The sequence below is a fragment of the Dermacentor andersoni genome, chromosome 7 (genome assembly GCF_023375885.2).
Source record: "Dermacentor andersoni chromosome 7, qqDerAnde1_hic_scaffold, whole genome shotgun sequence".
Lineage (NCBI taxonomy): Eukaryota > Metazoa > Arthropoda > Arachnida > Ixodida > Ixodidae > Dermacentor > Dermacentor andersoni.
The window spans coordinates 121,227,440-121,254,470 of record NC_092820.1 but is presented as its reverse complement, the minus strand read 5'-3'; the positions used below and the strand labels follow the sequence as shown (position 1 = coordinate 121,254,470).

Sequence of the window (27,031 nt, the reverse complement as noted above, 5' to 3'; positions counted from 1 at the left end):
CCACTTGGTGTAAAGTGTTGGCAGCAATGCTTACGCTCTGATCGCACGCTTGTAAGCAACAAACATAATAACATGCATGACGCAAACATTCAGATTATCACTAACCTCACACAAATGTGACATTCTAAACCTTCACTAAAGCAGAAATTCAGGCTAATTGGTTATTTGCGATGAGCAAAAAAAAATGTACACTTGAATGTGCTGCTGGCGAAGCTTATTGGTTAGCTCTGTTAGCCAGTGCATTGAGGCGGATTGGTGACATTCCACTACCTCCAGGGGTGGTATTCTCGGACAATGACATTCACGTGATGTAGTGAATGGCATGTTGGAGGATTCGAGAGGTTTCGCTCAACCAGCCAATCAGCAAGCACTGAAACTGATCAACTCCAAAGCGATCGTTCTAGAATACATCCCCAGGATTGGCCCAAGTTACAAATCACATTAAAGCCCTTACAAAAACACACGTTGTACACTGCTGGTGTCAAGATCACTCCATCAAGTCATTACTTTTGCTTGCACTGTCATCAGTTTACTCTGCCATACAGTTACCACCACAAAGTGGGCAAAAGTGCCAATACAAGTTTCGCTTTAATACAGCACTCATGAATATCTATTTTCAATGTGCGCCTTGTTTTATGGGCTATTCCTTGCCCTCTTTAAATGCCTGCTGCCAATTACCAGCACACTGTATTCTGCTCAATTCTGAACTGTCAGTGCATGTCTGGAAGCAGTGCGTAATTGTAGACTATGTCACTGCCAGTACAATATGTTCGGGAAGGGGATGTGTCAATACTTTCAAGTATGCTTTTCATTAACCATAACATGAGAGCTACTGACAGGGCTTAACGCCTCGAAGCACCGCAGGGGCTCCGAGAGATGTCATAAGGGAGGCCTCTAATGTCCATCAACTGAGGTTTTTGTTGTCGTACAAAGCTTGGAACAGAAGCATTCATGTGTTCCAACCCCATAGGAATGTGACCGATGTGGCCAGGAGTGAAACATGCGACCTATTGCTCAGTGAAGAATGCCACAGACACTGACAGCCACCATGTCGTGTGCATCGAAATGCGGTCATGGACAGGTTAGGTATTTCATCAAACAGACGAAAATCTTTAAAATCCTTCTCATGCAGCAGTCACAGTGTGCACTACTGGTCAGGCCATGTTTCTCCTTTCACTAAGCGAGTCATTTTGCAGCAAGGACATTTACTGAAGAGTTGTTTGACTCTCTTTATTTTTCCATGCATGTAAAACCACATGGGTCACATAGCCCAACATTACAAGCTGTTACGAAAACCTATGTGCGCAGCTGATGCAAGACTGACCTGTCGGCACCAGAAAGAAAGTGCGCTTCCCTCCTTCTTCAAACGGGATCCGAATGGCTGCCTCGTACTCCTTGATAAGCATAACAGCTATGAATGTTTTGCCAGTCCCAGTTCCCAGGCAGACTATGGTGTTCTCCTTCACGGCGGCTTCAAAGAGTTCGACCTGCAAATAAAGTTAAACCGACACACGACGAGTTACTTGAGGGCATAGGTAGATCGCACACTAGGCACATTACGCAGCGACTATTCTGTCGACATGACCAGAAAATAAACTTCCGCTTTGTTCTGTAGACCACACCACAGCTCTAGTAATTACCTTCTGTGCAGTTCGTGTTTCGTGGTAGTTAGCATTGTGCAAGAGCACCCAGCTTGCGATTGTAGTTCTTTGGTTGAAAGTGCATCAACTTGCTAATTTTTTAACTGTTTCTTTAAATACTGCCATTTTATTAAAAAATTCACCTTATATATACCTTTCAAGTCACAGACACTGTAACTGTAACTAAGTTTGATTTCAAACGCTTTTCAAATGTTTTTTAAGTTCAATAATGAAAGTGGGACAAAAGTGTTACTCTTTTGGTGAACTCCAATCGGCAGTAACCCACTACGACGCTTGGTTTAAAATGCCGAATTTCGGTTGGGCAAGTCATGTTCTGATCACTTGTTCTGATCGATCAAAAACTGCTGTACAATCTTAGCGAAAAAAAAAAAAATCGGGCAGAACTCATCTGCGATGTACATCCAAGTAGGTAAATAAAACTGTTTTGTATAGATGAAATGAAGGTTAGGTGTGGTGTGGTAAACAGACTAATGCTAAGGCATATTTTGCGGTCTGGTCCACAGAATATACTGTGCGTACGTTAACTTAATAAACGTTTATGCATTCCAAAGCTTGGCCCGTGAGAGAGGAAAAAAAAAAAAGAAACAAACACGCCTTAGTGCACGACCGCACGGCGATGGTTCAGGTTCATTAGGTTAGAGCTATTTAACCTCAGCTGATTCTGGCGAAAAACTTGTCGGAAATGGCAAAAAGTCGAGTTGCTTCGAACGTTCATGTCCATCGCGCGAACGCACCACAAGGCGCCCACCGATGACAGTCGTAAGTGACAACTATGCCGACTTCCTAGCGCTGCGATCACAAAACCTTCGATACAACCTTTGAAGCACCAATGACATAACGCAGCATGAAAAATGCACCACCGATACTACAGCTTTCGAACGCTTTCGAACAACCTTTCAAAATCACGGGAACTGACCGATTTATTAATTAGCAAAGCAATGAAGGAAATTTCCAGCCATGTGCTGCGCCCTAGTCAAAACGTAGGAGAAAATAAGGACTCACCTGGTACTCTCTTGGGATAAATTCATCCTTCGGAACATTTTCCTCATCTTCAACTGATGGGGCCGCTTCTGAGGAGCTGGCACAAGCAGTGGTCATCTCGAACTTGGACGCCGCTCCGGTTATGACACACTTTCAAGAATCCTTAGCTTAGTGAGCCTATTCTGGAGGCCTCTGATACGAGATGGATGAAGTTACAGCATTTTCCGATCAACACAGGCGCTCAAATGACATTGCTAACCCAGCCTTTCAGCTACCTAACCCAGACGTCTCAGAATTATGATGGTTTCGAATTCACCGGGTCACGTGATTTATTTAGGTGCATCATGGAGGAAGGAGGTGCGTAGAGTTGCTCTCTCGTAGGTGTGAAGCAGGTGTGAAGCACAGTGTTTGTCGCGGCATATAATGCAGGTGGTCTCATGATATAGCTGTCACCTCCCGCCGCCCCTCGCCTCACAAGAAGCGTAAACGTAACGTGCTACATTGGTGCAAAATCGCTTAGGAATTTACTTGATCATTAACCGCTACCCAACTTGATAACGTTGCGACAAAATTCCAGATATGCATAAAATTTTGCATGACCTCCGACACGGCAACATTCTAGGACTGAAACCATAGAGTTTTATGCAACAATTATTGTATATTGTAGGAAACTCTATGATTGAAACCGCCTGTTATTACGCTATCATCTTAAAGGCCATGCTTTTGGCCACCTGCGATGTTGTCACTTGTCCTCCAAGCGAAACAGATGGTGTTCAAAACCAGTAATACCTGACATCTATGGCATATTTCTGGCTTCCAAAATCACTCCCACCGCATTCGACAAACAACCTTTAAGGATCGCATTTTAATTACAGGGGACGACTTATGAGGTGGGGTCTTTGGAATATTATGTGCGAATCTTAAAGGCTATGCTTTTGAGCATATTGTGCTGGTCGAATGCGGAGGAAGTGATTGTGGGCCGTTCTTTATCGGAATGTGGGTGGTGCCACCATTGCCTTCACATGAATGAGCAGCCCACTCTACCATAAACGCTTTATAGACAGTTGGCTTTGGTTGGACACCATGTCCAAATACATGCTGCTTCAGCGGCTCTCTGGATCACTAAAACACATGCTAAAACAGATTTCGAAGGCTATGCTTTTACTGACTTCATGCACCGGAAACAATTAAGACGGACAAAAGAGGCAGGGCATGTCATATAGCGTCCTCGATCACCTTGCTCCGGGGTTGCCCCGAAACCAGAATGGTGCGCCTTGCACCGCCGTGGTGGCGCACTGCGGAGGGTCAACATCGAGGACAAAACTGCACCCATTGCAGGGTGCTTGCATGCAGCGCTACTTTGCCCCTGGCGCGCAAGACGTGCGCGAAAACGCGCGCGCGCACATTTTGTTGTTTGCAGGTGCTGAGCAACTGCGGCAAGCGCTCGAACCTTGACAAACTGCGTGCTCCGACATACCTGGTTGCAAGCAAACACCAATACATTTTATCATTAATCCTGACGACCCGTTCCTGACGACCCGTTCAACGAACCTGTCCACTTTCGGCCGCTCTTCACCACATTGTTTTTGGACGAGGTCGATCAGCATGTCGTCTTCGCTGTCAAACGAACTTGCAAAAAGCTCATCGATTGCGGCAACTAGCAGCGCTTCCTTTCTCATTGCCGACATCTCCATTAGCTAACTCCGTGAACTCCGTTGCAACCGCAGCAGTTATCGGGCCAGAGCGTCCGCGCTCTGCAGTCGGCAGTGCGCGCGCGCGTCCCGCATTGCTTGCTGGGATTGCACCCCGGCGCACCGCCGATTTTCTCGGTGCGAGACGGGGCAACAGAAAACCGCTCCAGCACGGTGCGCTTCCGGTGATCGAGGATGGTCGGTGCGCACCGGTGCGATTGATCGAGGATGAAAGTGCGCACCAAGGCGCCCCGGTGCGCACCGGTGCGGGTGATCGAGGACGCTAATAGAGTTTCTCACTACAGAAACTCTATGGGGCTTGTTTTACCGATCTGTATATAGAGTAGAGTGCATGGTGGTAGAATAGGAGAGGTGTCCAAGCGAGCGTCGCAAGCGCGTCGCCACATCTCTCGAGTTTCTACAGCAGTGGGCAGGTGGCGAAAGGGAGGTGGGGTTTACCATATTCTTGTAGGAAACTCTATGGGGTTTACGGCCTTAAAGACGCGCACCGTGAGCTCAAAGGGTGTAAACTTTTCCCAGAGTGTACACTCTAAGAAAAGTTTACACCCTTTGGAGTGACCCTTCTGCCACACAACGATAATCGTCATCTGCCTTGATGCGTTTCCTTTCTCGAAAACGCCGCGCCCGCTACTTTCCTGTCGGGAATGCTATGTCATGCTGATAACGCGCATGCCGTTAGTTACTGGAAAGTACGGGGCTCGCAGCGTTAAAGAAAGGAAATGCGGACAATGCAGATGTCGATTATCGTTGTGTGGCAAAAGGGTGTAATTTTGCTTAAGAGTGTGGGAAGTACCGGGCTCGCAGCGTTAAAGAGAGGAAATGCGGACAAGACAGATGACGTTTATTGTTGTGTGGCAAGGTAAGACTCAAAGGCTGTAAACTTTTCATAGAGTGTAGCTGCAGCTGCTTTTTGGCCAAGTGGCGCAGACCGTTCGGGATTCCCGCGACATCACCTGGAAGTTGAATTCTCCGCTATTTGCAGTCTGTGCGAGTTTCGCGAGCCAGCAAAACCAGCGCAGCACTACGTGACAGCGAAACCAGGCGAAACTACCAAAACGCGAAAGCGTGGCCGGTGCAGAGACGAGCGAAAACGAAACCTTTCGACCGCCCGCGTCAAGGGTAACTTTAATGAGTTCTTTTTCGTACTAGTGAAATAGAAATGGACGAGTAGCATTTTATTTCGTCTTATAATGCAATACAAGGATGTTTTTTTTTGCAACGAGTGGTTGAGTACTAGTGCCACAGTTTAACTGAGGAGTGCCTTCGTCATCGGTCAAGTGCTTGAAGGTCCCGTACGAGTCTCTAATCATGTCCTGCATTTACCTCGATTTCTCGAGTATTAAGGCTCTGTTCGCGATAATAATGACGCCTTAGAGATTCTCGAACACTAATGTATAGCTTTAGCTTGACTTAATATTTGCCTGTAGTGCACTCCCCATACGTGGACCGATCCCGAAGATAGTGCAATGCCGGGCCGACCCGCGGCGGAGGTGCAGTTCGGCCCACATACACAGCTTCACTGGTCATCCTTCACAAAGTCTAAGGGCACTGAGATTTTTTGCTTCTGCAATCGTTCATGCAGCAAGAAAAAATAATAACAAATAAAAAAACTAGCCTTTGAGAACTGTTACGCTTTAACGGTCGTCTTAAGTTGCAAGGATGCGTCAGCTACTCGTTTTGCCGCGCAAAATTAACTCAGATTATGTGTTCAATAGAATTAAAAACATCAAAAAGTAAAATTAATTACGAACCTTTAGAATTTACAACTATATTTTTCACTTAGGACATTGATCAATGCCCCAAGTTATGTCCTAGGCATGCCCATTTATGTACAGATAGGGGACGTTCAAAAGAGGATGTGCCCCGGACACCCGAACGGTATATATATGGACATTTCTTGTACGTCCTAGCTATGGACGTCCCTGAGGGATATTTAGATGGATGGACATTCGGATTTGTGGCGGACGTTCCACGGATATCCGTCCGTGGTTGCTTGGGTAGTGAATTCTGAAGTCGAATACGATCTGGATAGGAAATACCATTGGATTAGACTATAAAATTCTACTTCATTTCGCCTGCTGGCACGTGGAAGGAGATCGTCAGACAAGCCACGCCGAGCTAGCAGCTGCCACGGGTGCCTATGATGCCACTGTCTATATCCTATATTAAGGCGAAATAATCAGCTCAAGCACTCAGGACAGCCACAAAGAATAGACAACGACTGTGGTTTGCGGTTGTCGTGTCTGTTTGCGCTGACTTTTTTCGCCTTAAAATACACTGTACCAACCAGCCCACTATTACTTCCACTTCCATTTAAGGAAGTGGAAGTATTGTATACTGTGTACAGGGCAGTATTAGAAGTCCTCTGTCGCCTTTACAGTATCATCGAAATTGCTGATGACATTACCTTGCTTTTCTGCAACACACTCGATTCTTGGCCCTTTCCTCGTTGTGGATACGTGTCATGTTATACGTAAGCTCATCATTATTAGCAGCAGCACGCGATCAAGCCGCGTGACCGTAGAAGAAGAACAGGAGGATTCGACACGGACCTTCGTCCTGTATATCTCAGCAGCCATAAAACCTAAAGGTAAGAATGCTAGCTTATTCTTGTGGACTTCATACGCGAGTTGCTCTTTAGAGTTGATTAGTTGAGTTGGTATAGTTGAGTGGAAGTAGGGCAAACTATATAGCCGCAGCTGGTGTGAGCAAATCATGACGCGCGATCTTGGAAGGGCACCATATGCCGCCTGCACGTATACATGCGCATCGGTGTCGTCTGCTCGGTCTCGATCGGACAGTCTCGACGGTGTTCTCGGCTATGCACGCTTTTACCTCCACTTGAACACCAGTCACACGGGTCACTTTCGATCACTATCGACATTCTTGATCGTGAATGGCTCCTTTTACGCAAGTGGCGGAAGAGAACCAATCGCTATCGAGAAATTCAATCCCGATCGGTCCCGATCGCGATCGAAAGCGCCCCGTGCGAGTGGGGTGTTATCATCTCTATTTGTCATCCGTTTATGCTTCTTTTTTTTTTTTTTTTGCTCGCCAAGGTTAGGGTAGCTAAATGGACGTTCTGTTGTCAGTGACAAGAATTCAGGAGAGCGAAATGCGAAAACAACCGTGTACTTAGATTTAGGTGCACGTTAAAGAAACGCAGGTGGTCTAAATTTCCGTAGTCCTCCACTACGGCGTGCCTCATAATCAGAAAGTGCTTTTGGCACGTAGAACCCCATAATTTTGAACTAGGGTGGTTGCTTGGGCTAGTTGGTAATTAATGACAAAAAATGACGTACAGCGCGAAGGACAAGGACTGCGAGAGGCGACATACACTACGCTGTATGTCGTCTCTCGCAGTCCTTGTCCTTCGCACTGTACGCCATTTTTCTTTCCTATATTTTTTTTAAGAATGCAGGAGAGGCATATTCTGCCCACTTAATTATGCATTATTAAAGCGTCAATATTTAATAATTCATTCTCGTGGCCTGAGTAAGTTATACATACTTTCTTATGATGTGCACCAGTCTGGGCGATAGGATCACGGGACAATGACCCGCGCTCGATGTTCGCTCATGACTTGTACCAGCAGAAAATATGACCTCAGTAGCTCACTTCGAATGGCCCCAACTATATATAAGCAATAGAGAGCATTGCATAAACGAGGTGTACTGCAGCTTATAGGCTTATGTGTACCGGTAGATTTATCGGATCGTGCATTTGTTGCGACAGCTCGGTATACCCTGTGATTATAACCATCAAGGCACCAGAAAGGCTCCTGTGGTTCATGACCTTTCGAAAAATGGGAAATTGAACAAATACTGCATCTTTCTGGTGTGTATTTGATTACGTGAGCATGTACCTCCCTTAATCCTTCTCTGATTTGGAGCTGTTTAGTCAAATATACGAACATTAGCCGAGCAGCCCAAGTTTCCCTGCAGCTGTACCGACAACCTTACTCCATAAGTGGAACTCAATGGTTCGTTGCAATAAGAGCTCTGCTTTGGGTGAGAGGAAGCTTTAGCTCGGGCTGCTCTTCTATCCCTCGTAAAACTCGGGAATAGTCTTAGACAAAACCGCCGAGCCGATTTGAAAAATTTACTGCATTTAAAGAGCAAGAATAAGCGTTTATTATTGGTCCCGTGAGGAATTTCCAGAGCTGTGGCTCGGAACCCCGTCGGAGGGTGATTCACTACATTTAAAGAAAAAACTAAGCTCTACTTGCTGTTGGAAATAATATTGATTAGTGCCTCACTTTTTTTATAACAGAAATTGTTGAAAATCGGCAGCTTTAATCGAGGAAGTGAGAAACGAAGTTTCGTCTTCGCTGCCTTTTCTCGTACATCTTCGCCTTTCTTTCTGCACTGTTCTATTCTGTATCCCCTACTCATCCCCCTTATATAGGCGCTGTGCCGGGTTTCCTGTGGAGAAGCATATATAGCGCCTCCTAGCTCACTCTATGCAACCTCCCCATCTCTCTCTTCTATTCAGTATGTATTAACAACACGCCGATCGGTATGCGTTCTGACAATGTTTACGACACCGCTCGGAGAACGAAGCACAGAGTTTACACAAGTCAAATACCTTGAAGTAACTGTGCAATGGCGCTTCTTTTTTTATTGCTTAGTTATCACAGTGCGTGGTCCAAGAACTTCTGTGTCTGGCTACACACGAGACGGCGCGTTGACCCACGGCTCCATGCTGGCATCGAGCGACAAGCCCGATCACTCGCAGCGCCTGGAGCACCGCGGGACCAGTCCGGGCCTTGACCACGGTGGACCGAGGCCAGTCGAGTCCGGCGGCACCTCCCCTAGGTCTGCCGCCGACACCGACGCCTTGCTCCAGTACCTGGCTGACACGCCGCCCGGTGAACGCTCCGGTCGCGTCACTGTCACCGTCGAGAAGCGGTCGGAGGATCGCCCGGAGTCACCTGCACTGGCCACACCGTCCACTTCACCGAGCCCAACCGCAGGACAACAGCGCGGGCACGGCGAAAGAGACCAGGTAAGTTATAGTGACGTCACCGTCACACGCACGTGTTTCTTTTCGTCTGCTTTCATTTCCGTTTACTTTATTATTTCAGCACTTCAACCAAGTATTAGACTTAACTTTTCATATGCTTTCTCCGGCTTCACTGTCTGTCACTTCGTATATTGGTTGCGACTAAAATAGAAAGCGAGCCCCTCAGATCCATGCTTCTCGCTCGTTGCACAGCGAAGGCATCGAATTCCGCATTCTTGATGCCATGAGGTGGCGTGCGAGAGCTTGTGGGGCCAGTTGCCTGCTCCTAAGCCATGGTGTTAGAACCTATTCTAACACCATGTCCTAAGCTCACGCGTATTACTTGACGCCCGCGGTTAAAAGAAAACGGCTTTGCCCGTCCACCGCCTTGGTCGTGAGCAGCGCTGGCTATCGCTCCCAGGGTTATAAAGTTGTATACACGTCCACAAATGCCCGGGAAAGGATGGCTGTCGTGGTAGCTGAAATGGCAAAGCACCGCACGCGTTATGTGGGTTCGTTCCCTATCTGCGACAAGTGTCCTCTCGAACACTTTCGTTTCGCTTTGCCTGATAATTCATACATTTCAATTAGACGTAATTTTTTTGCATGCATGCTCCGACTACACTATCTGTTTCTTAGTACGAGTTTAACTAACAAAAAAATTAACCGACGATTACGATACTCCCTAATGCGAAATTTGAGCGCACGTCTATACGTGTTTTCATTTCGCGATATACTGGCTGGCGCTGACAATCTGCCTCGTGCGGCACGTTGTAAATGGAGCGAAGTGTGGCGCGACTGCCCCGCCAACCGTGACGCGTGGGCACGATTCACAGCAGCCGCCGCAAACGGACCTCCGCTCATGCAAAGCTTTGTTTCCATACTGACGACGCGCGCTACTCAGGCGCCATCCGGCAGCCATCGTCGCCGCAAAGCCCGTCGTGCGTGGCGCTACGCTTTTCTTCTCACTAGGGTGCCTCGATGTCCCCCTCGCCCGCGGCGGGCGAGGAGGACATCGAGGCACCCTACTTCTCACGCTTTCGCCACACCCTCTTGCTCCGCGTTCCGCCTCGTGGTTCCGCTGCACCCTCCTCCTCCGCTTTACTCCTCGCGCTCTCTTCGCTATCGCCGTCTTTCATCCGCGCTCCGCGTTCGCTCTTTCATCATTTTGCTGTGCTCGTTCGCTCGGTTAGGAGCACGCCGAGGGACGACGCGGACGCTCGCCGCAGGAATGGGTGCCGAAGAGCTGCGCTCTAAGATCGAGTTCCCCGGATCCTCTTATTCGTCTTATTTGTTCTTTGCAACGGATTTCGTAACTGTATAGCTTTGTGTATGCAGGATACGGCAGTGACCAGACACAGCGACAAGCACGGGCACTCCGAGACGCGGCAGGGTCATCGCCCCAGGAGAATTCTCCGGAAGAGGAAAGCGAACGTCGCGCCTCCGGCGGTAGCCTTAGGCAACGAACCCGACGCCACTCTTTTAGCACCGGACACAGCGACCGCTCTACGACAAGCTGGAGTTGCCTCAGCCTCTACGGAGAAGCAGACTTGTACGTTAATTTACTTAAGAGGAAGCTTTCGATAAATTGTGTCATAAACTACTAATGCATAAGTTGCAGTTACTAAACTTGGATTCCAATTTAAACTGCTTGCATGGCTTCAATGCTTTTTACTCAATCATTCCGAGTTTGTCTCAGCTAACAATACTGACTTTCGTCCGAGTCCTGTTTTCTCAGGTTTACTACATGTACAAGGGTCTGTACTTGGCCTGCTCCACTCTCTAATCTATCTAAACGACTTGGCTTGCTGTATTTCTTATCATATCCACTTGTTCGTGGACGAGTGCATAATATTTCGAGAAATAACTAGTCCCAATGACAATACAGTATACTACAATCCGATCTTGATGATGTGTCCCATCGGCGTAAAATTGGTGCATCGAACTAAACACCGATAAAAGTAAAGTAATGCGTGTCACTCGATCTGCTAATACACCGACTGCATATACTACCTTGACAACGATTTCGCGCTGTTTTTTACCTTCAAAAGGCGCGTCGAACCAACCAGCTCGACGTTGCGCGTTATTACTATAATACTTGTTTTTGCGAGCTATAGTTTCGATTTCGGTATCCAGGAGCGGGTCGCATCAGACGTCATGATAACACTGGCTCACACCGCTCCTGCAGTCCCTGCTGCTTTCACGCGCAAGCACAGTCAGAGTAATCACTCGCCGCGTTCCTAATTATGTTATTTTTTATGAGCACCGTCATCATACTTATAGCCTTTGTTCATCGTCGTGACACTACGATGACATCACGTCCGGCACTTCGAAATCAACAATGCCAAATCAAAGTGTTAGTAACTGCTACCCAACCATCGTATACGTACTTACTTGCTGTGTATCTTACTTTTACGTGCGAGAAGCCTGTCTGATAGAGATTTCACAACTTCGAGAATATGTTTCACAATACTGTTATCTAATGGGGAAGTCAAGGGAGTTATAACTGAGTTGAATGTTTCTCTCAGACACACGGTGTCAGAGTTTCTTGTTGTTGAAAGCATAGTTTCCTACAGAACTTAACTAGATGATACTCTGGTGCCGCGGTTGTTGGGCTGCCACGGGAGCGGTGGGCAGTGCGTGGAATTGTACGTTACTCGTGGATTCAGACATTAACTAGATGATACTCTGGTGCCGCGGTTGTTGGGCTGCCACGGGAGCGGTGGGCAGTGCGTGGAATTGTACGTTACTCGTGGATTCAGACATTCTTGCGCCGTTATTTATCACGCTTCGCCATAAAGATTTTGCAAGAAATCACCATATAAATACGTACAGCAGTGGAATGTAAGTCTCCGAGCACATGCATATTTATCATTACGGATCGCTGCACTTAAAATGCAACACCCATCGAAAATTATCACTATGCAAAGTCGCGAAGCAGTTTAAAATCAGAAGGACGAAGTTCAGATAAATGGATGTACTGCAGAATACTCATTCAGGATGAAAATAAAATTGATTAATTGATTGTCTGATTAATTAATTAATTAATTAACTAACGATTGATTGATTGATTGATTGATTGATTGATTGATTGATTGATTGATTGATTGATTGATTGATTGATTGATTGATTGATTGATTGTCCATCATCCACATATGCTGGCTGAATCGCCTTGCTTGCAGCTCCCATAGACACAAGCGCCACAGTTCCCTCTAGTAATTGTAGAGAACCTTATGGTTACAACATGGCCTCTGAAATCGGACAACTCGCACCGCGAGATCTCGGAGTCCATGATTACGATACTATCGCGCCGCGACGTCTCTCTCTCCAGCGCCTACAGCAGCGGGGGGCCAGGGACTGTTGCGAGAAACCAGAGAACCAGTCCCGCACGTGGTCTCGACGAGCAGCAAGTTCTCGTCACGTCAGGAATCCCCGTGGACTGCCGCTGCTTCTTCCCAGTCCTCGCCCTACGAGGTAATGCGTCCCTTGATTCAGTGTTTTGCGGCGACAGCGTAGTGGATTGATCGTCCGCTGTACTTTTGATGTTGGAAGTGCAACTGATGCGAACGGGAGAACTATAGTGATAGCACGCAGTGAGATCGCCGACGATACAGGGAGAACACATCAAATCAGGTCAATATTGTTTTAGTGTATTGGCTAGCATTAAGAGTGTCAACGTGAAAAAAGCACATGTATATATATTGCATAAATGCTTACAATATGCACGCTGTGCAACTGACTACAGTCTGCTCCGGACCACTGTCAGTTGCACTTCGCTCCTTGAAGAGACAGCACGTGTGTCGAGTGAGCTTCCTGAACAACGCTTTGGAATGATTTGAATCATGGGTCCTGGACCCAGTGGCGTAGCAAAGGGAGGGGGGGGGGGGCGTGGGCCCCGGGTGCAAGGGGCCAGTGGGAGGGGGGTGTCATATAGGTCTGAAGACACCCCGAAATTGTCGATATCCTCGCCTTCCTCGACTACACCCGGGGCGGGGGGGGGGGGGGGGGCGGAGGGCATGCGTGGGGGATGGAGGGCATGCGTTTTGTGACAGAAGACCTATGGGCCCCGGGTGCCAGACGACCTAGCTACGCCACTGCCTGGACCTCAGAATGGTGCGAGGTAGTGCTAACAGATTTCTCTCGCATTTACCACTAAATCGCCATTGAATTTTGTTTATCCAGCATTGATTTAGACAGAGGGAAGGTCTTCACCCGTGCCTAACTGCGGAATATACATAGCTAAACACCTTCAAGGTAACACAAACAGCAAGTCCACTGCAACCTGTATACATACATATACATAGTGGGCATTTCTTATGCACTTCTCCATCGTCTGCACTTGATTATCATTAGATCGGGTTCTTCGTCTTCATCGCTTGTGTAGACTCATATTGACACGTGTACTTATCTTTATCGGGCGACCACGTTTCGCCGCTTAACAACTGTAATCGCACAGCGACAGACGCGCCTGCATGTATCCGACGTTTCTGGAAAGTTATCGATGATTCTACCCGGCTGTCTGTTGTCGCCGAACCTTATGTTATCTGATTTCATCGCCTGACGCGAATGGCGTAGAACATTGTGGAATACGCGCGGGTCCCAGCGATTAGTCTGGAACATTCGACGACTGCTGTATAAAAGCCGACGCGCTTGACCCGCTGGGCAGATTTTCGACGATCGCCGAGCGTGTTCGCCGCTATCGTTGTACTATAAGTGTAGCCTGTTTTGTGGGCACAGGTTCGCCCAATAAAAGTTAGTTTTGTCGTTCACAGTATTGCCACTGTGTTATTCAACGTCACCACCACGTGACAATATTGAGCCTGTAGTGTGATGGGTCCGCCATGTCTTCGGGGCGTATTAAAGGTCGTGTTAACTGCTACGTCACACTATATATATATATATATATATATATATATATATATAGCGAGAGTAGGGGGACTCGTTTTCTTTAGTTACAACAGTGTAATGAAAACGCAGAATGAAGCCAACGTTGTCTTTTTCGTTCTATACTTGCGTTCGTCGTGTTTGCGCGCCAGCCGTTCACTGCCACAAATGCTTCCCAGCTTGCACAGATAGTGAGTTAAAGAAGGGAATAGACGCTTATTCAGCAACCCGTGAGGTATCGAGCACGGCGAAGCGTCGTCGGTTAACTTGCAGGCGCGTGCTAAAAAAAAATGATAGCTTTTTTTGTTTTGTTTTTGTTACCTGACTGCCAAGCGCGTGCCCACAGGGACGACAAGAGCCCCGCACGAAAAGCCGCACGAGAGGCAGAGCCCGGTCGTCAGTGTCGCCACTGTCGCTGGCGACTTCCTCCCCTGGCCAGGGAGCGAAGCCTCCGGAACTGCTCGCACTCTCGTTGACCAGCCTCGAGCAGATAGTGAGTTACTCCTCGATTCTCTCGATAGGGCGTTCTTTTTTTTTTCCGCCCTACACTGGCTGTATGAGCGTATACCTAGCGCAGGACGTTGCCGTTTTTTTTTAAATAGCACAAGTGCATGCCTTCCAAGCTACTACTGCAGTGGACATAAAAATAAGGCTGCTGCTGCTGCTGCTGCTGATGGCGATATCTGCCAACCTGCGAACTTCACAATTCGTGACAAATGCCGCGGGAGGCGGGCGGAGGTGGATCTGAGCTGCGCACAAGTCGTTTCAGGCACAGATGCGCCGCTTATGGTAACAAGAATTTAATTTTTGACGCAGCACACCGAGCAGCAACAAGCTTGGAGCAGCATGTAATGACAAGCAACAAACTGTTTTTCAAGGTCCCGTTTACATTTTCAGCTGTTGCGAGTTTCACCCGCTTAAAGAACTTGTTTGTGTAAAGTTGCTCGAAGCAAGTATCCCTCTGGCGTCCTTTCGCCATCAGAGGACTCGGAACGTAAGGTACGTAGACCGACGTGCGAACATTTTCTCAAGCAAACTTACTTTTCAGCAATTCGGTCACGACAGTCCTGCATTCAATTATGCGTAACAATTTACGCAGCATTCGTAAAGTCGCAAAAGGGGCCGAAAGTCGTAAACATCACGAAAATTTCGGGATAACTGGCAGGCAGGCAAGTGTAACATGAAAACTACACTGTCTGCACTGGAGTTTCGATGTGTTTAGTAGCAGAAGACATACAAACATGTCAATCGACGCAAACGCGCGGTCCCATTTTGTCTGTGACTCTGAATGTTCACTGCAGCGATGGCAGTATGTTTCTAGTACTATACGAGCAGTGCAAAACATAGCCTGCCACCTTGGGAGAACTGTAAATGCCATCGCGAGATCAGATTTCGTGAAAATGGAAGAACTTGAGGGCAACCCAACATGCGAAGCCAAGAATAGCCTTAGTTTCGCCCGAGAGGTGAAGCATTCATAGCAATGGCATAGTGTTAGACAAATGCAAATACGCGAAGTAAGATTCGTAGTTCTACCAGCCATATTGACCCCTTTTCGTGAAGCAGTTTACTCCGGAGGAACGAGATGGCGCTTTCGGCGGCCGCGCAGCAAATTGCCTCAGCGAAAGCGCACGAATACGAAACCATTACAACTTCTGCTCTGCTTCTGTGCCATAAGCTGTCGGAAATGCAACGGTATTTTCGCTAACGCGCTGTGCTTCATTTGTGCAGCAAAAAATATGGCGCGGCGGAGTGAAGATGTGGGCAGTAGCTGACTGCAAAAAAAAAAAAAAAAATGTGACTGGTATATTAAGGAATGGAATGAATCTGTGCGTCCAAGTTCACAGACCGCTGCACTCTTAGGCAAAGTTACACCCTTTGGCTTGCCCCTTCTGCCACACAACAATAATCGTTATCTGCCTTGATGCGTTTCCTTTCTTTAACGCTGCGAGCCCGGAACTTTCCAGTAACGAACGGCACGCGCGTTATCGGAAGGGGCAATCCAAAGGGTGTAAACTGTTCTATGCTGATAACGGGCGTGCCGTTCGTTACTGGAAAGTACCGGGCTCGCAGCGTTAAAGAAAGGAAACGCATCAAGGCAGATAACGATTATTGTTGTGTGGCAGAAGGGGCAAGCCAAAGGGTGTAACTTTGCCTAAGAGTGTGCTACATAATAAGAGCCTTCGCTGCCGGCTCTTCGAGATGCGTGGCTTCTCTCTAGGACAGGAAAATCACTCATCGACCAGCACTGTATAGCTAACCTCCAAAGAAAAGATTTGAACCCCGGAACGTCGGCAACCTCGTCGAACGCTCGTCACACAGTGACAAAGGGAGTAGCGCCGCTTCCTGGCATAGTAAGCTTGTCGCACGTTATCTATACACGCATCTACCCTAAATAACACGCAAACTTACGCCCACTCTATCACGAACGTATCAAGAATAAGTGTATGGGCGCACACCTGAACCAATGCGCCGAAACGTGGGTGACGGTGACCCCACCGACATGCACACGAATGTTCGAAGCTGAACGTTTCGTGACGATCCACAGAGTAAGCGAGTGACTTGTGATAAGACGTCTTTGCTACAAGCTATATTACAATGTACAGAACATTCACGTTCCAAGCCTTGCGCGCAGCAAGAACAAATTTATCGCAGCTGAGCATAGCCGTGAGTGATTAGGCAGAGAATAAACAATCTGATAGTGACCGCACCGAGGAACTTTACTCAGTCAGAAACACGACAAGTCGCTGCTTAAAACTGTTTGTTAAATAAAGAAAGAAAAGCAAAAGACACTCATCCTGACTTACTTCATAAGTGGAACAAGCAATGAACGCCGAGGCAAGCAATGGGCGCGAGGAGCACGCGCAGCTAGAGCAGCTCGCTGGCCCCGGCTACGGAGCTGGTTACGGCTAGGCACGACGGCGAGGCCGACGCGAAACGCGGGAACGGGCGCCAAAGAGCTGCGCTCTAAAATGGCTGCGTGCAAGCGATTGCCTTCCGAAAAGGGTCTATGAATTGCAGTATAAACACTGAATTACTAATTAAATTAACAAACATAGCGTCAAGTGCCCTCGCACGGGCAAACATGAACAGATCTCACTCACTGACCACGAGCACGCGCTGTTACAACGCTGGCCGATATATAGTGAGCGTCGGCAGCGGGGGAAGGAACGCTTCGTGCTGCCTCTCGCTTCACTGCGCGCCTGAGAAGTTTGAGATTACGCGAGCTCCAGGGCACGGAACACGGCGTGCACGGAGTCACCAGCCATTTCAGCCATTTCACACGCCGCAGAATGCCTTCCGAGAGACGGCTCGCGGGCCACGTACGAGCTCTCTGCCGCACGGACACTCGCACTCTTAAGCAAAATTACATCCTTTTGCCACACAACGATAATCGTCATGTCTTGACCGCATTTCCTTTCCTTAACGCGGCGAGCCCGGTACTTCCCTAACGAACGGCATGCGCGTTATCAGCATGACACAGCAGTCCCGACAGGAAAGTAGCTGGCGCGGCGTTTTCAAGAAAGGAAATGAAAATAGGGCAGATGACAATTATACACCCCCAAATACGCCCCAAAGGGTGTACTTTTTTGCCTAAGAGTGCATGAGCAGCCACGGCCGGGCTAGAGGAGAAGACGCGCGATCACCTGCACCCCCCCCCCCCGCCCTTATCACATAGCAGACAGCGCGCTTGATCCCGTTATTGTGCACGCTTTAATTCACTCGCACCGACAGCACAGAGCGTGCGGATTGCACTTGGACTTTATATGGAACAACACGGCGACGGAGAAAATTCGCCTGGAGTGTTCATATAATTGCCATCGCAGTTACATACAATATATCACATATAAGCGTCACCGCTATAACTCTCTAACAAAGTACACTTAGCGAGTTAGCGATAGCACACTTGTATTGTTATGATATAGCACGCCTCCACACTGCGGCCGCATGCATCACGAGCGACCCTGCACGCTCGCATTTATCAGTCATGTTCCTTTACACTATGAACATTTTTGTGTGAAAAAAGAACGCACAGGAAAAAGTATGGCAATTTTTGTAACATTCTTTTTGCATTTTGTTTTCTGTTATCTCGTTTTTCTGTGATTTCATCAAAGTAATGTCTATTGTTTTTCCGTAATTTTAGGGAAACGTTTTCTACATAGTTTACACTCTTATAAAAATTTACACCCTTTGGGGCTTATCTTGTCCCACAACAATAATCGTAGTCTGTGTTACCCACGTTTCCTTTCTTTAACGCGGCGAGCCCGGTACTTCCCAGTCACGAACGGCGTGCGCGTTATCAGTGTGACGCAGCTTCTCGACAGGAAAGTAGCGAGAGCCGAGTTTTCAAGAAAGGAAACGCAAGCAAGGCAGATGACGATTATTGTTGTGGGACAAATATACACCCTAAAGGGTGCAACCATTTTAAGAGTGTACTACATTTAAGGAGTAACGTTTACTCCCCTCTGGACTGCAGCTTTCACGTAGGACGAAATAAGTATCAAATGCTGGGGTGTGGCTGTAACAGATCACACCATGTACAGACTAACATGCTATACGTAAAACACATGAGATGTGACCACCGACAAGACATCTGCGGCGCAAGGCTCTAGGCACTACGCGACACATCCAAGCATCCTCTCTACCGAGTTTATATACAGCCATGCTCTGCTCCGCATGACTCACGCTGATTGCAGCTGTATATTACTTAGATACTAGAACAAGTGACTCGCGCAACTAGGCGGACCTAAATTATGGGGTTTTACGTGCCAAGACCACGATCTGATTATCAGGCACGCCGTAGTGGGATACTCCGGAAATTTGGACCACCTGGGGTTCAACTCCGGCGATTTTTCGATGTCTACACTCTTAGGCAAAGTTACACCCTTTGGCTTGCCCCTTCTGCCACACAACAATAATCGTTATCTGCCTTGATGCGTTTCCTTTCTTTAACGCTGCGAGCCCGGTACTTTCCAGTAACGAACGGCACGCGTGTTATCAGCATAGAACAGTTTACACCGTTCGGAGTGCCCCTTCTGATAACGCGCGTGCCGTTCGTTACTGGAAAGTTCCGGGCTCGCAGCGTTAAAGAAAGGAAACGCATCAAGGCAGATAACGATTATTGTTGTGTGGCAGAAGGGGCAAGCCAAAGGGTGTAACTTTGCCTAAGAGTGTACTGTTAATAAAATTTTGAATATATATTCTCTTTTTCGTTCCGATTACCTGTGCCAAACAATATGGATGCAAGTCATTTTGTTTTCCTGAAAATGAATTTTAAAGATTGGTTGCGTTCTCGACTCACGACTTTCTACTGGCCACCCTGTGTTTGCGACGTCAGAGACTACACCCCACTGTCGCTGAAGTTGCCGCTTAAATCGCCGCTGTCTAGTTCGGAAACTCTGTAAAAGCTCCCTGTTTCGTCAGGAGACATCATCAGCTTCGCTTTCTTTTTTTGTGTGGTTAGCGCTACGTGTGCTGCGTGTTTAGCACGCGTTCTGCGTGTTTACATTATGGTAGTGTAGGTTCTGACGTCATTGACACATCGTGATGTCACACGAAGCAGCTACCCGTTTCGGTTTCGGTATCTCGTTTATTGGTTATTTAAAATTATTGATGAAGTTCTAAGCAAGTTTAACCACCCTGCCGGTGACAGGACTGAAAATGCCATTTGAAAATGACAATATCATAATATGTTTTAAAATAGACGCCGCAGTTGCCCTTTAACGTGCACCTAAATCTAAGTACGCGGGTGCACATGTCTTCGCATTTCGCCCCCATCGAAATGCGGTCGCCGTGGCCGGGATGTGATCCCGCGACCTCGTGCTCAGCAGCCCCACACCGTAGCCTATAAGGCAGATATACCTGCGTATACTTGCGTGGCTGGTCAAGCTACACAATAATGTTAATTGAGGATAGTAAGGTGACGAACAAATCTCATTTCGCCCGGCGTACTTATTAGTAAAAATTTTTTTACATTACCGCATGGGGAACAATCCTGGTAAAATCTAGAAAAATTGTTTCTTTGCCCATAAATAGAAAAAAAGGCCCCTTTTTGAAATTGAACTCTCTCTGTTCCAACCATCGGGAAAAAATTGTTCTTCATTTTTTTTTTACAGCGTACTTCGCATCTCTTTTGCGATTTCGTGCGCACCAGTGGCGTGGCCAGATTTTTCTTTGTGTGTGTGTTGGGGGGGGGGGGGAGGCACGCGCTGTGTGCCAGCTTCACCGAAGTGTTGCCTCTCGCTTCAAAGCGAACTAAGCGGCGAGAACACAGCGCACACGAAGCCGTCATCCTTCCGCGCACATAAAATCTGTACCCATCGCAAATCGCTTTCAACATAGGGCCCGCGCCGCCGCGCTCAGCCTGTCAGCAAAGACGACAGTTCTGCGGGGGGGGGGGGGGGGGGGGGAAGAACGCGCGGCTAGTTCGAGCAACCATGTTGTTAACATTATTATTGCCACATCATTATATGGGCACTCCAGGCGCGTTTCTGCCGTCGCCGTGAGGTTCCGTATAAAGTCCAACGGCGATAAAATCGTCGCCGCGCGTCGCATGCTGTATGTGCGAGTGAAAGCGTGCGAGGGTGATCCGGCGAACGCGGCTCAATCGGCTCAATATCGCGTGCGCGAGCGAGGAAGGCGGGGCGGAAGCGCGCCCTCTACTGCAGCGCACGAGGCACGAAGGTGATGCGAGAGAGAGAGGGGGGGGGGCGCTTTCCTCCGGCAGCTGCAGCTTACGGTGTGGCCGTGCGGGCGCCGTGTCTTGAAAGCGATCTGCGAGGTGGCCGAAGTGCGCGCCCACGCGGTCCTCATCTTCGAAGCCATCTGCAATGTTTGCAGATGGCGCGTTGTGTCGGTAGCTTCGTATGCGCTGTGCTGTCGACGTTTCGTTCACGCTGAAGCGAGATGCACGAAGGTCAGTTCGCTCGCTGCTGCTGCCGTGATTCCTCACTCTAGTGTTTTGACAGCGAGTTTCCGTGGTTATTGAGCGAGATGTGTTCACGTTTACCTGTTCGCGCGTGACACCGTGCTTGTTAATTCAGTTAGTAAGCGAATGTTTACAAGTTTATATGGCCGATATAATTACTATCCTTACTTCGTAATTAAGCTATCTGCTAATTTGCAATCGCACTCGGTGCTTCGCCTTTCGGGCGAAACTGCGACTTTTTTTTATCTCCTTGGCTATGGCCCCTTTTAAAGTTTCCCCTTCAGTTAGTGCGACTGCTCGCTCGAATACTGGACTAGGTATTCCAGTACCTCCTTTTGTTTTTCCTTTTAATGTGCGCATCTCCTCCTCAATAAGAGTTCCCTTAAGCTACCTCCTGCCGCTTGATTCTTGGCCTGTCCTCCTTGGTGACTACGATCCATAAAATTATATCATCATCTTGTGTGCGCAGCACTGCCGCAGCTTGTAAAATAACACGTAAGTGCACCTACGCTTCACTAATTCTGCCCCGTGACAATATCGTACGAAATCTTGCAGGCTTGCTCGAAATCAGAAGGTGAAAACGTACATGCGTCACAGGCAAGACCCAACATGACGAAGATCGACGTCGTCGCCATCACGACCGCGTGTGTCACCACTTGCCTCATCCTCGTGCTGTTCTACGTCAACGTCGTGGGATTGTGGAAAAAGTCCGCGAGCGGCCGCAACGTGTGCGCAACGGAAGACTGCGTCAGTCACGCAACGCTCCTCACCAGATACATCGACTGGAAGCTCGACCCGTGCGACGACTTCGAGGCCTTCGTCTGCTCCGGGTGGGAAAGGTCGCGGGAGTACCGCGACATGGTCCGCTCGACGTTCGACGCCCTCAGGTACGCCTGGTACGGCCGCTTCGAAGACCTGCTGCGCAGAGGCTCGCTGCGACTGTCCGCCGGCAGGAAGCCGCTGGCCATGTACCAGATGTGCCGGTGGTACTACCCTTCGAACGCGTCGCAAGTGGCCTTCTTTCGTAATTTCATCGAGGATCACGGCTTGCGCTGGCCAGAGCCGCCTGACACGCTACTCACGCCTCTCTACCTCGTCGCCGCACTCTCTTACCTGTGGCAGTCGCCGTTCTGGATCACGGTCGGCTTGCTGCGGCATCCTCATTCCACCGGCAGCCGCCGACGCGTCCTGATCGGTCCCGGCGCCTACCTGCGCATTATGAGATACCACCGCCGAGTAGTCGAGCGGTCTTACGTCCGTTACTGGGAAGAGCTCCTGGCCCTCTTCTACCCGGAGGAATCGGAGCGACCGCCGCGGAACGACACGGTCGTTGACGAGCTCGGTGCCATGGAAAAGGACGTGCTGGACAAGCTGCACGCCGTGAACGTGTCTCCGCGCAAGAAGCCCGCGCTCTTCCCGTTCCGTGACATCGGCGTCCACGTGCCGAACGCGTCGACCGAGCACTGGTTGGACGTGTTCCAGGACGTCCTGTCTCTCGAGCCGAAGCTGGGCGTCGACGACGAGATCGCGGTCACCGACCTCTCGCTCCTGCGCGTGGTCGCCAGACTGCTGGCCAGTTACACGCGGCTGCAGCTCAACAGGTACTTTGCGTGGCTCATCGTGCAGTACTGCTCTCCCGTGGCGGACTTTTCCTTCCTGGTCAGCTTCTACGGAAGCAAGTCGAAGGCCGAGGCGTATCTGCGCACGTCCTGCGCGCACACGGTCGAAGCCGCGTACAAGGTCCTCGTGCTCGCGCTCGGCATTTCGACCCTGTTCACGGCGCGGGACAGAGAGGTCATCGAGGCCGGCTTCGACAGCCTCGTCTCGGCGGCTGTGCGCAAGGTGAACGAGTCCGGCTGGATGGACGATTACAGCAAGTCGAGGGCGATCGAGAAGCTCGAGTCCGCGAGGGAGGCCATGTGGCCGTCCGCGACTCTTCTCGAGGGCGACACGCTGGAGGCAACCTACGCCGGCTTTCCAGAGCACGAACCATCTCTCGCCCACTATTGGATGGAGACGCGCAAGGCGATGAAGAGCATGAACAGGACGCCCGAGTACACGGAGGCACTGTTGCTGCCGGGGGGCAACTTTCCGGACTATATCAGCTACGACTACGTGAGCAATGTCGTGAAGCTGGCCATCGCCGCGGCAGCGCCTCCGGCATACTACCGCAACGGGACCCACGCGATGCTGTACGGCGGCCTGCTGTTCCTCGTGGCCAAGCAACTCGTCAAGGCCATCGACGACGAAGGGATCAAGTGGGCGCCGAACGCGGTCGTGGAGCAAATGACGTTTCTTTCCAACTCTACCCTGGAAGTGTTTCGCACCAAGACCGAGTGTCGGCGCGGTGACGAAAACGAGGCCGTGCTGCCCGACGTTCCGGCCCTGGAGATCACCTACGCCGCACTTGGCGAGTCGCACCTGCGAGGCGAGGAGAGCGTGCCACTGGCCCTTGACGCGCACCTGCCGGAGGATAAGGTGTTTTTCATGACACTCTGCTACCTGTCGTGTGCTAAGCCCGGCGACTGGAACCCCATCCCGGCCGATTGTAATAAGGTCGTGAGGAACTCGCCGGCTTTCGCCAAGGCCTACAAGTGTCGGGAAGGCAGCAAGATGAACCCGGTGAAGAAATGCGCGTTCTTCGCTTGAATAGCGTGCAGAGGTAGAAAGTGTTGGAACTCTCACACAATCTGACTTCTTTCTTTCTTTCCCTCGTTCCTTTTGTTTTTGACAACTCACTTGACACCGAGCGCGTAGTGGCTTTGTTCTTGCATATACTATATATTTTTTCTATGTATGGTCCAGAACATTTCTTATAGCAATCGCTTAACGCTGCATGGCTGAACATTGCGTTCTTAAGTAGAACATTCAAGCTTATTTGACAAAGGAACAATCGAGGTGCGCTATCTTTTTATATATCTTTTTTTACTTCGGTGCTTACGTCGGTCGCCGGCGCTCTACCTACGAACTTTGACGATGTGTGCTTTATTCACCGAGAAGGGCTATGCGAATAACGATTGCTTGTCCCCAATGTGAATGGTCTACTAGATGGAGATAAAGCGTGCGTCGCACGTACACACCATGGTATAGTATAGAAGCACACTCTAAAAAAATATGCACGCCCTTTGGGACGTGTCTAGTGTTGCCACATCATTTAAATCATGTTGCTAAAGAGACGAAAAGTCTCTAACCGCTAAATTTTCCTGCAAGGTCGCTAAAATTGTCGCTAAACGTCTCCCGTTTTTCTGTGGTGTTTGTGTGAGCAAGGATGAACAGTGGATTGACCAGCAGTGTGTAGTGGGCTTTCATTTTACTATACAATACTTATATAACAACGGAAGATGGCAGCTGAATTTTCACGTTTACCCACAGACTATGAGATTCTAACGATTCAAAAGAACACAATCACTTGGATTTTATAAGAACGGGAAGGAACCTGGTCTGCTATATCCCTGATCTTTTTTATGGTTCTCGGCGCTCCTGAAAAAAATAGAAAATTACTGCAAGACGCTCAAGCTCGCATGTTAACACGGCGACGACGATTTGTGTGCAGGTCTACATAAAGGCTCTTCGCAGTACTGGTTTGTAATAAACCCATTTGATCAGGAAGCAGTGTTCAGGCTCCTGCCTTCTTACAGTTGATCTGTCTTAATTGTTATTCACCTGCTGCGTTCTAAAATTGCAGAGGCTGGAGCGTAAAGACAAATTCAAATTATTTTAGTATAGAAAAAAAATAACATGAATTTTATGAGCGCACTGTGAACCTTCTGAAGACTATCATTGCTTCATAATGGTCACAGGACCTACGTGTTACAGCCAATTTCCACCGCTCGCATGTAGCTTTTGAATAATACTTTCTAGACTGTTGTTTTCGAAGCAGCTTTCCTAAATTGGAAGTCGCTAAAATGTCTGTCACGTCGTTGAATTAAAGAACTCGTTGCTAAATAGTCAAGAAAATCGCTAAATCAAGCGTCAAAATGGCTAGAGAGAGAGAGAATAAACATTTTTATTGGGTGAATGTAGCTTTGGAGAGGCGTCCTCATTCCAGAATGCCTTGAGCTCAGCCCGCGTCCTGGGCCCTCGCAATCAGCCGTTGCTGATCCTCGAGGTCGGAGCTGGCCAAGGCTCTCTCCCAAAGCTCCCAAGGCTAAAGTGGCAAATTCTTCTCCTCAAACAATAATCGCGATCTGTCTCGTTTGCGTTCACTTTCTTGAACGCTCTGTCACTAATTTCCTGTCATGAATCCCACGTCACACTGATAACGCGCATGCCGTTCGTGACCTGGAAGTACCAGGATCGTAGCGTTAAAGTGAGGAAAGGCACGCAATACAGCTGATGATTATTGTTTGGGGACAAGATAGGTCCCAAAGAGAGTAAATTTATTATTGGACAGTCAGTTAAACCGTGTGACACTTTTACAGCAGAAGTGGTATTAAGAGCTCTTCGAGAGCAACGACGTGGTTTCATTTTGGAATGATCCCAAGTTAAGAGTACGTCCACTCTGAGTGAGCACAGAGCAAATGTACACCCCTTGGAAGGCGCAAATTTGGGGGGCCTACGTACACCCCAACGGGGTGTGCACACTCTTAAAAAAGTTTGCACCGTTTGGGGCGTATTTTCTCCCACAACGATAATAGTAATCTGCCTTGCTTGCGTTTCCTTCTTTGAATAATCTGCGCTCGCTACTGTCCTGCAGAGAATGTTATGTCGCGCTGATAAAGCGCATACATGGCGCTTACCGTTGGTACAGTGAACTAGAACCCGTTGGTGACTCGGAAGTACTGCGAGCGCAGCGTTAACTAAATCCGGGCAAGACAGATGACGATTATTGTTGTCGGACAGGCCCCAAACAGTGCAAACATTTTAAGAGTGCTAATGAACCCCATCGCCCAATTTGGGAATAAACGTGAACCATTGTAAATGGAACAAAAGATGGGGGGAAGGGGATGGAATTGCATCACCCCAGCCGCTCCGATCTCGAAGGCCAAAGACGCTCTCCGCTGTTTAGTTTTTTTCACTGCAGATGGCGGCACCAGACTACTTATATTGCTTTTAGTAAAGTGTACTAGAATAGTGTACTTTACTTTTAGTCTCGCTGAGCTTGTGGACATGTCTTCCGCAGACAACCGTGGTGTCTTTCCATTGGTTTTCACTGGGTGAACCATGTAGCTTAGCCTGCCTTATTTTTCAAAGCAAAGTACAATATTGATCCTCCCGACAAATCATGCGTTTAATTGATGCGCACCGACGCTGTAGAGGCGCTCTAGACTTGTCTTCTTGATAGCTGTAGGCATAACAATGCATTTTGATTACATCGCCATTTGGAGCAGTGTTGACGCACTTGTGACCGCTTGAAATTTTTTCGACAAATATTTCAAGCAGTCATTCAACCATTGAACTATGACGATCGTGCGTTAAGACTTGCAGTTTGTCGCTAGGAAAAAAAATAATATTAACGTTGTACATTCTTTTATTCATAAAAAAAGCTGTAAATATGCCCACAAGCAATCAAATGGCAAGACGCACTTGAATACACGGAGCAATACTGAGGCGGATCTTTTTTAGTATTTTTTTTTTATTTTACCACCACCACTTCCCGTTCACACATCTGCATGTACCCCAGGTATCTCGGGAGACTTATTCAACGTGCTTATAAATAGCGCCAGCCGAACGCATGGCTGGCGGCTCAGCACCGACATGCAGCGATGCCACAACAGATCGCATGGCACGGCTTTGACAGCTAGCTCTCACGAGCACGTTCAGAAGAGCACAGCAGGGCTAAGTACTAGTTCTGCAAGACCAATCCGTGAATAACTCGCTTAGTGCTTCAATATCGGTTACGCCTACGCTTATCCGCGCTTAC

At 48.5% G+C, this 27,031-nt stretch overlaps 2 protein-coding genes and 1 long non-coding RNA gene across 3 annotated transcripts in view; 2 read left to right on the top strand and 1 right to left on the bottom strand.

The window, feature by feature from the left end:
- Positions 1 to 2,950, bottom strand: part of LOC126533928 (endoribonuclease Dicer-like) — a 65,620-nt gene extending 62,670 nt beyond the window's left edge. Inside the window, exons 1-2 of the mRNA XM_050181150.3 lie at positions 2,664 to 2,950; positions 1,325 to 1,487 (exon numbers count right to left, since the gene is read on the bottom strand). Of these exons, the coding sequence (XP_050037107.2) occupies positions 1,325 to 1,487; positions 2,664 to 2,759 (259 nt within the window). The 5' untranslated portion in view covers positions 2,760 to 2,950. The remainder of the gene's footprint in view (positions 1 to 1,324; positions 1,488 to 2,663) is intronic.
- Positions 2,951 to 6,851: 3,901 nt separating this feature from the next.
- LOC129385392 (uncharacterized) lies at positions 6,852 to 11,141 on the top strand. Its single transcript, XR_011895525.1, has 3 exons — positions 6,852 to 6,944; positions 8,985 to 9,361; positions 10,697 to 11,141. It is a non-coding gene; the product is annotated as an uncharacterized lncRNA (long non-coding RNA).
- Positions 11,142 to 21,777: 10,636 nt separating this feature from the next.
- LOC126534688 (endothelin-converting enzyme 2-like) lies at positions 21,778 to 23,817 on the top strand. Its single transcript, XM_050181944.2, has one exon. It carries the CDS (start codon positions 21,778 to 21,780, stop codon positions 23,815 to 23,817), a length of 2,040 nt encoding a protein of 679 aa, XP_050037901.2.
- The last annotated feature ends 3,214 nt before the right edge of the window (positions 23,818 to 27,031 follow it).

What these genes read in the sequence shown, in the direction of transcription:
- LOC126534688 (XM_050181944.2), top strand. Translation starts at nt 21,778, where the DNA reads ATGACGAAGATCGACGTCGTCGCCATCACGACCGCGTGTGTCACCACT.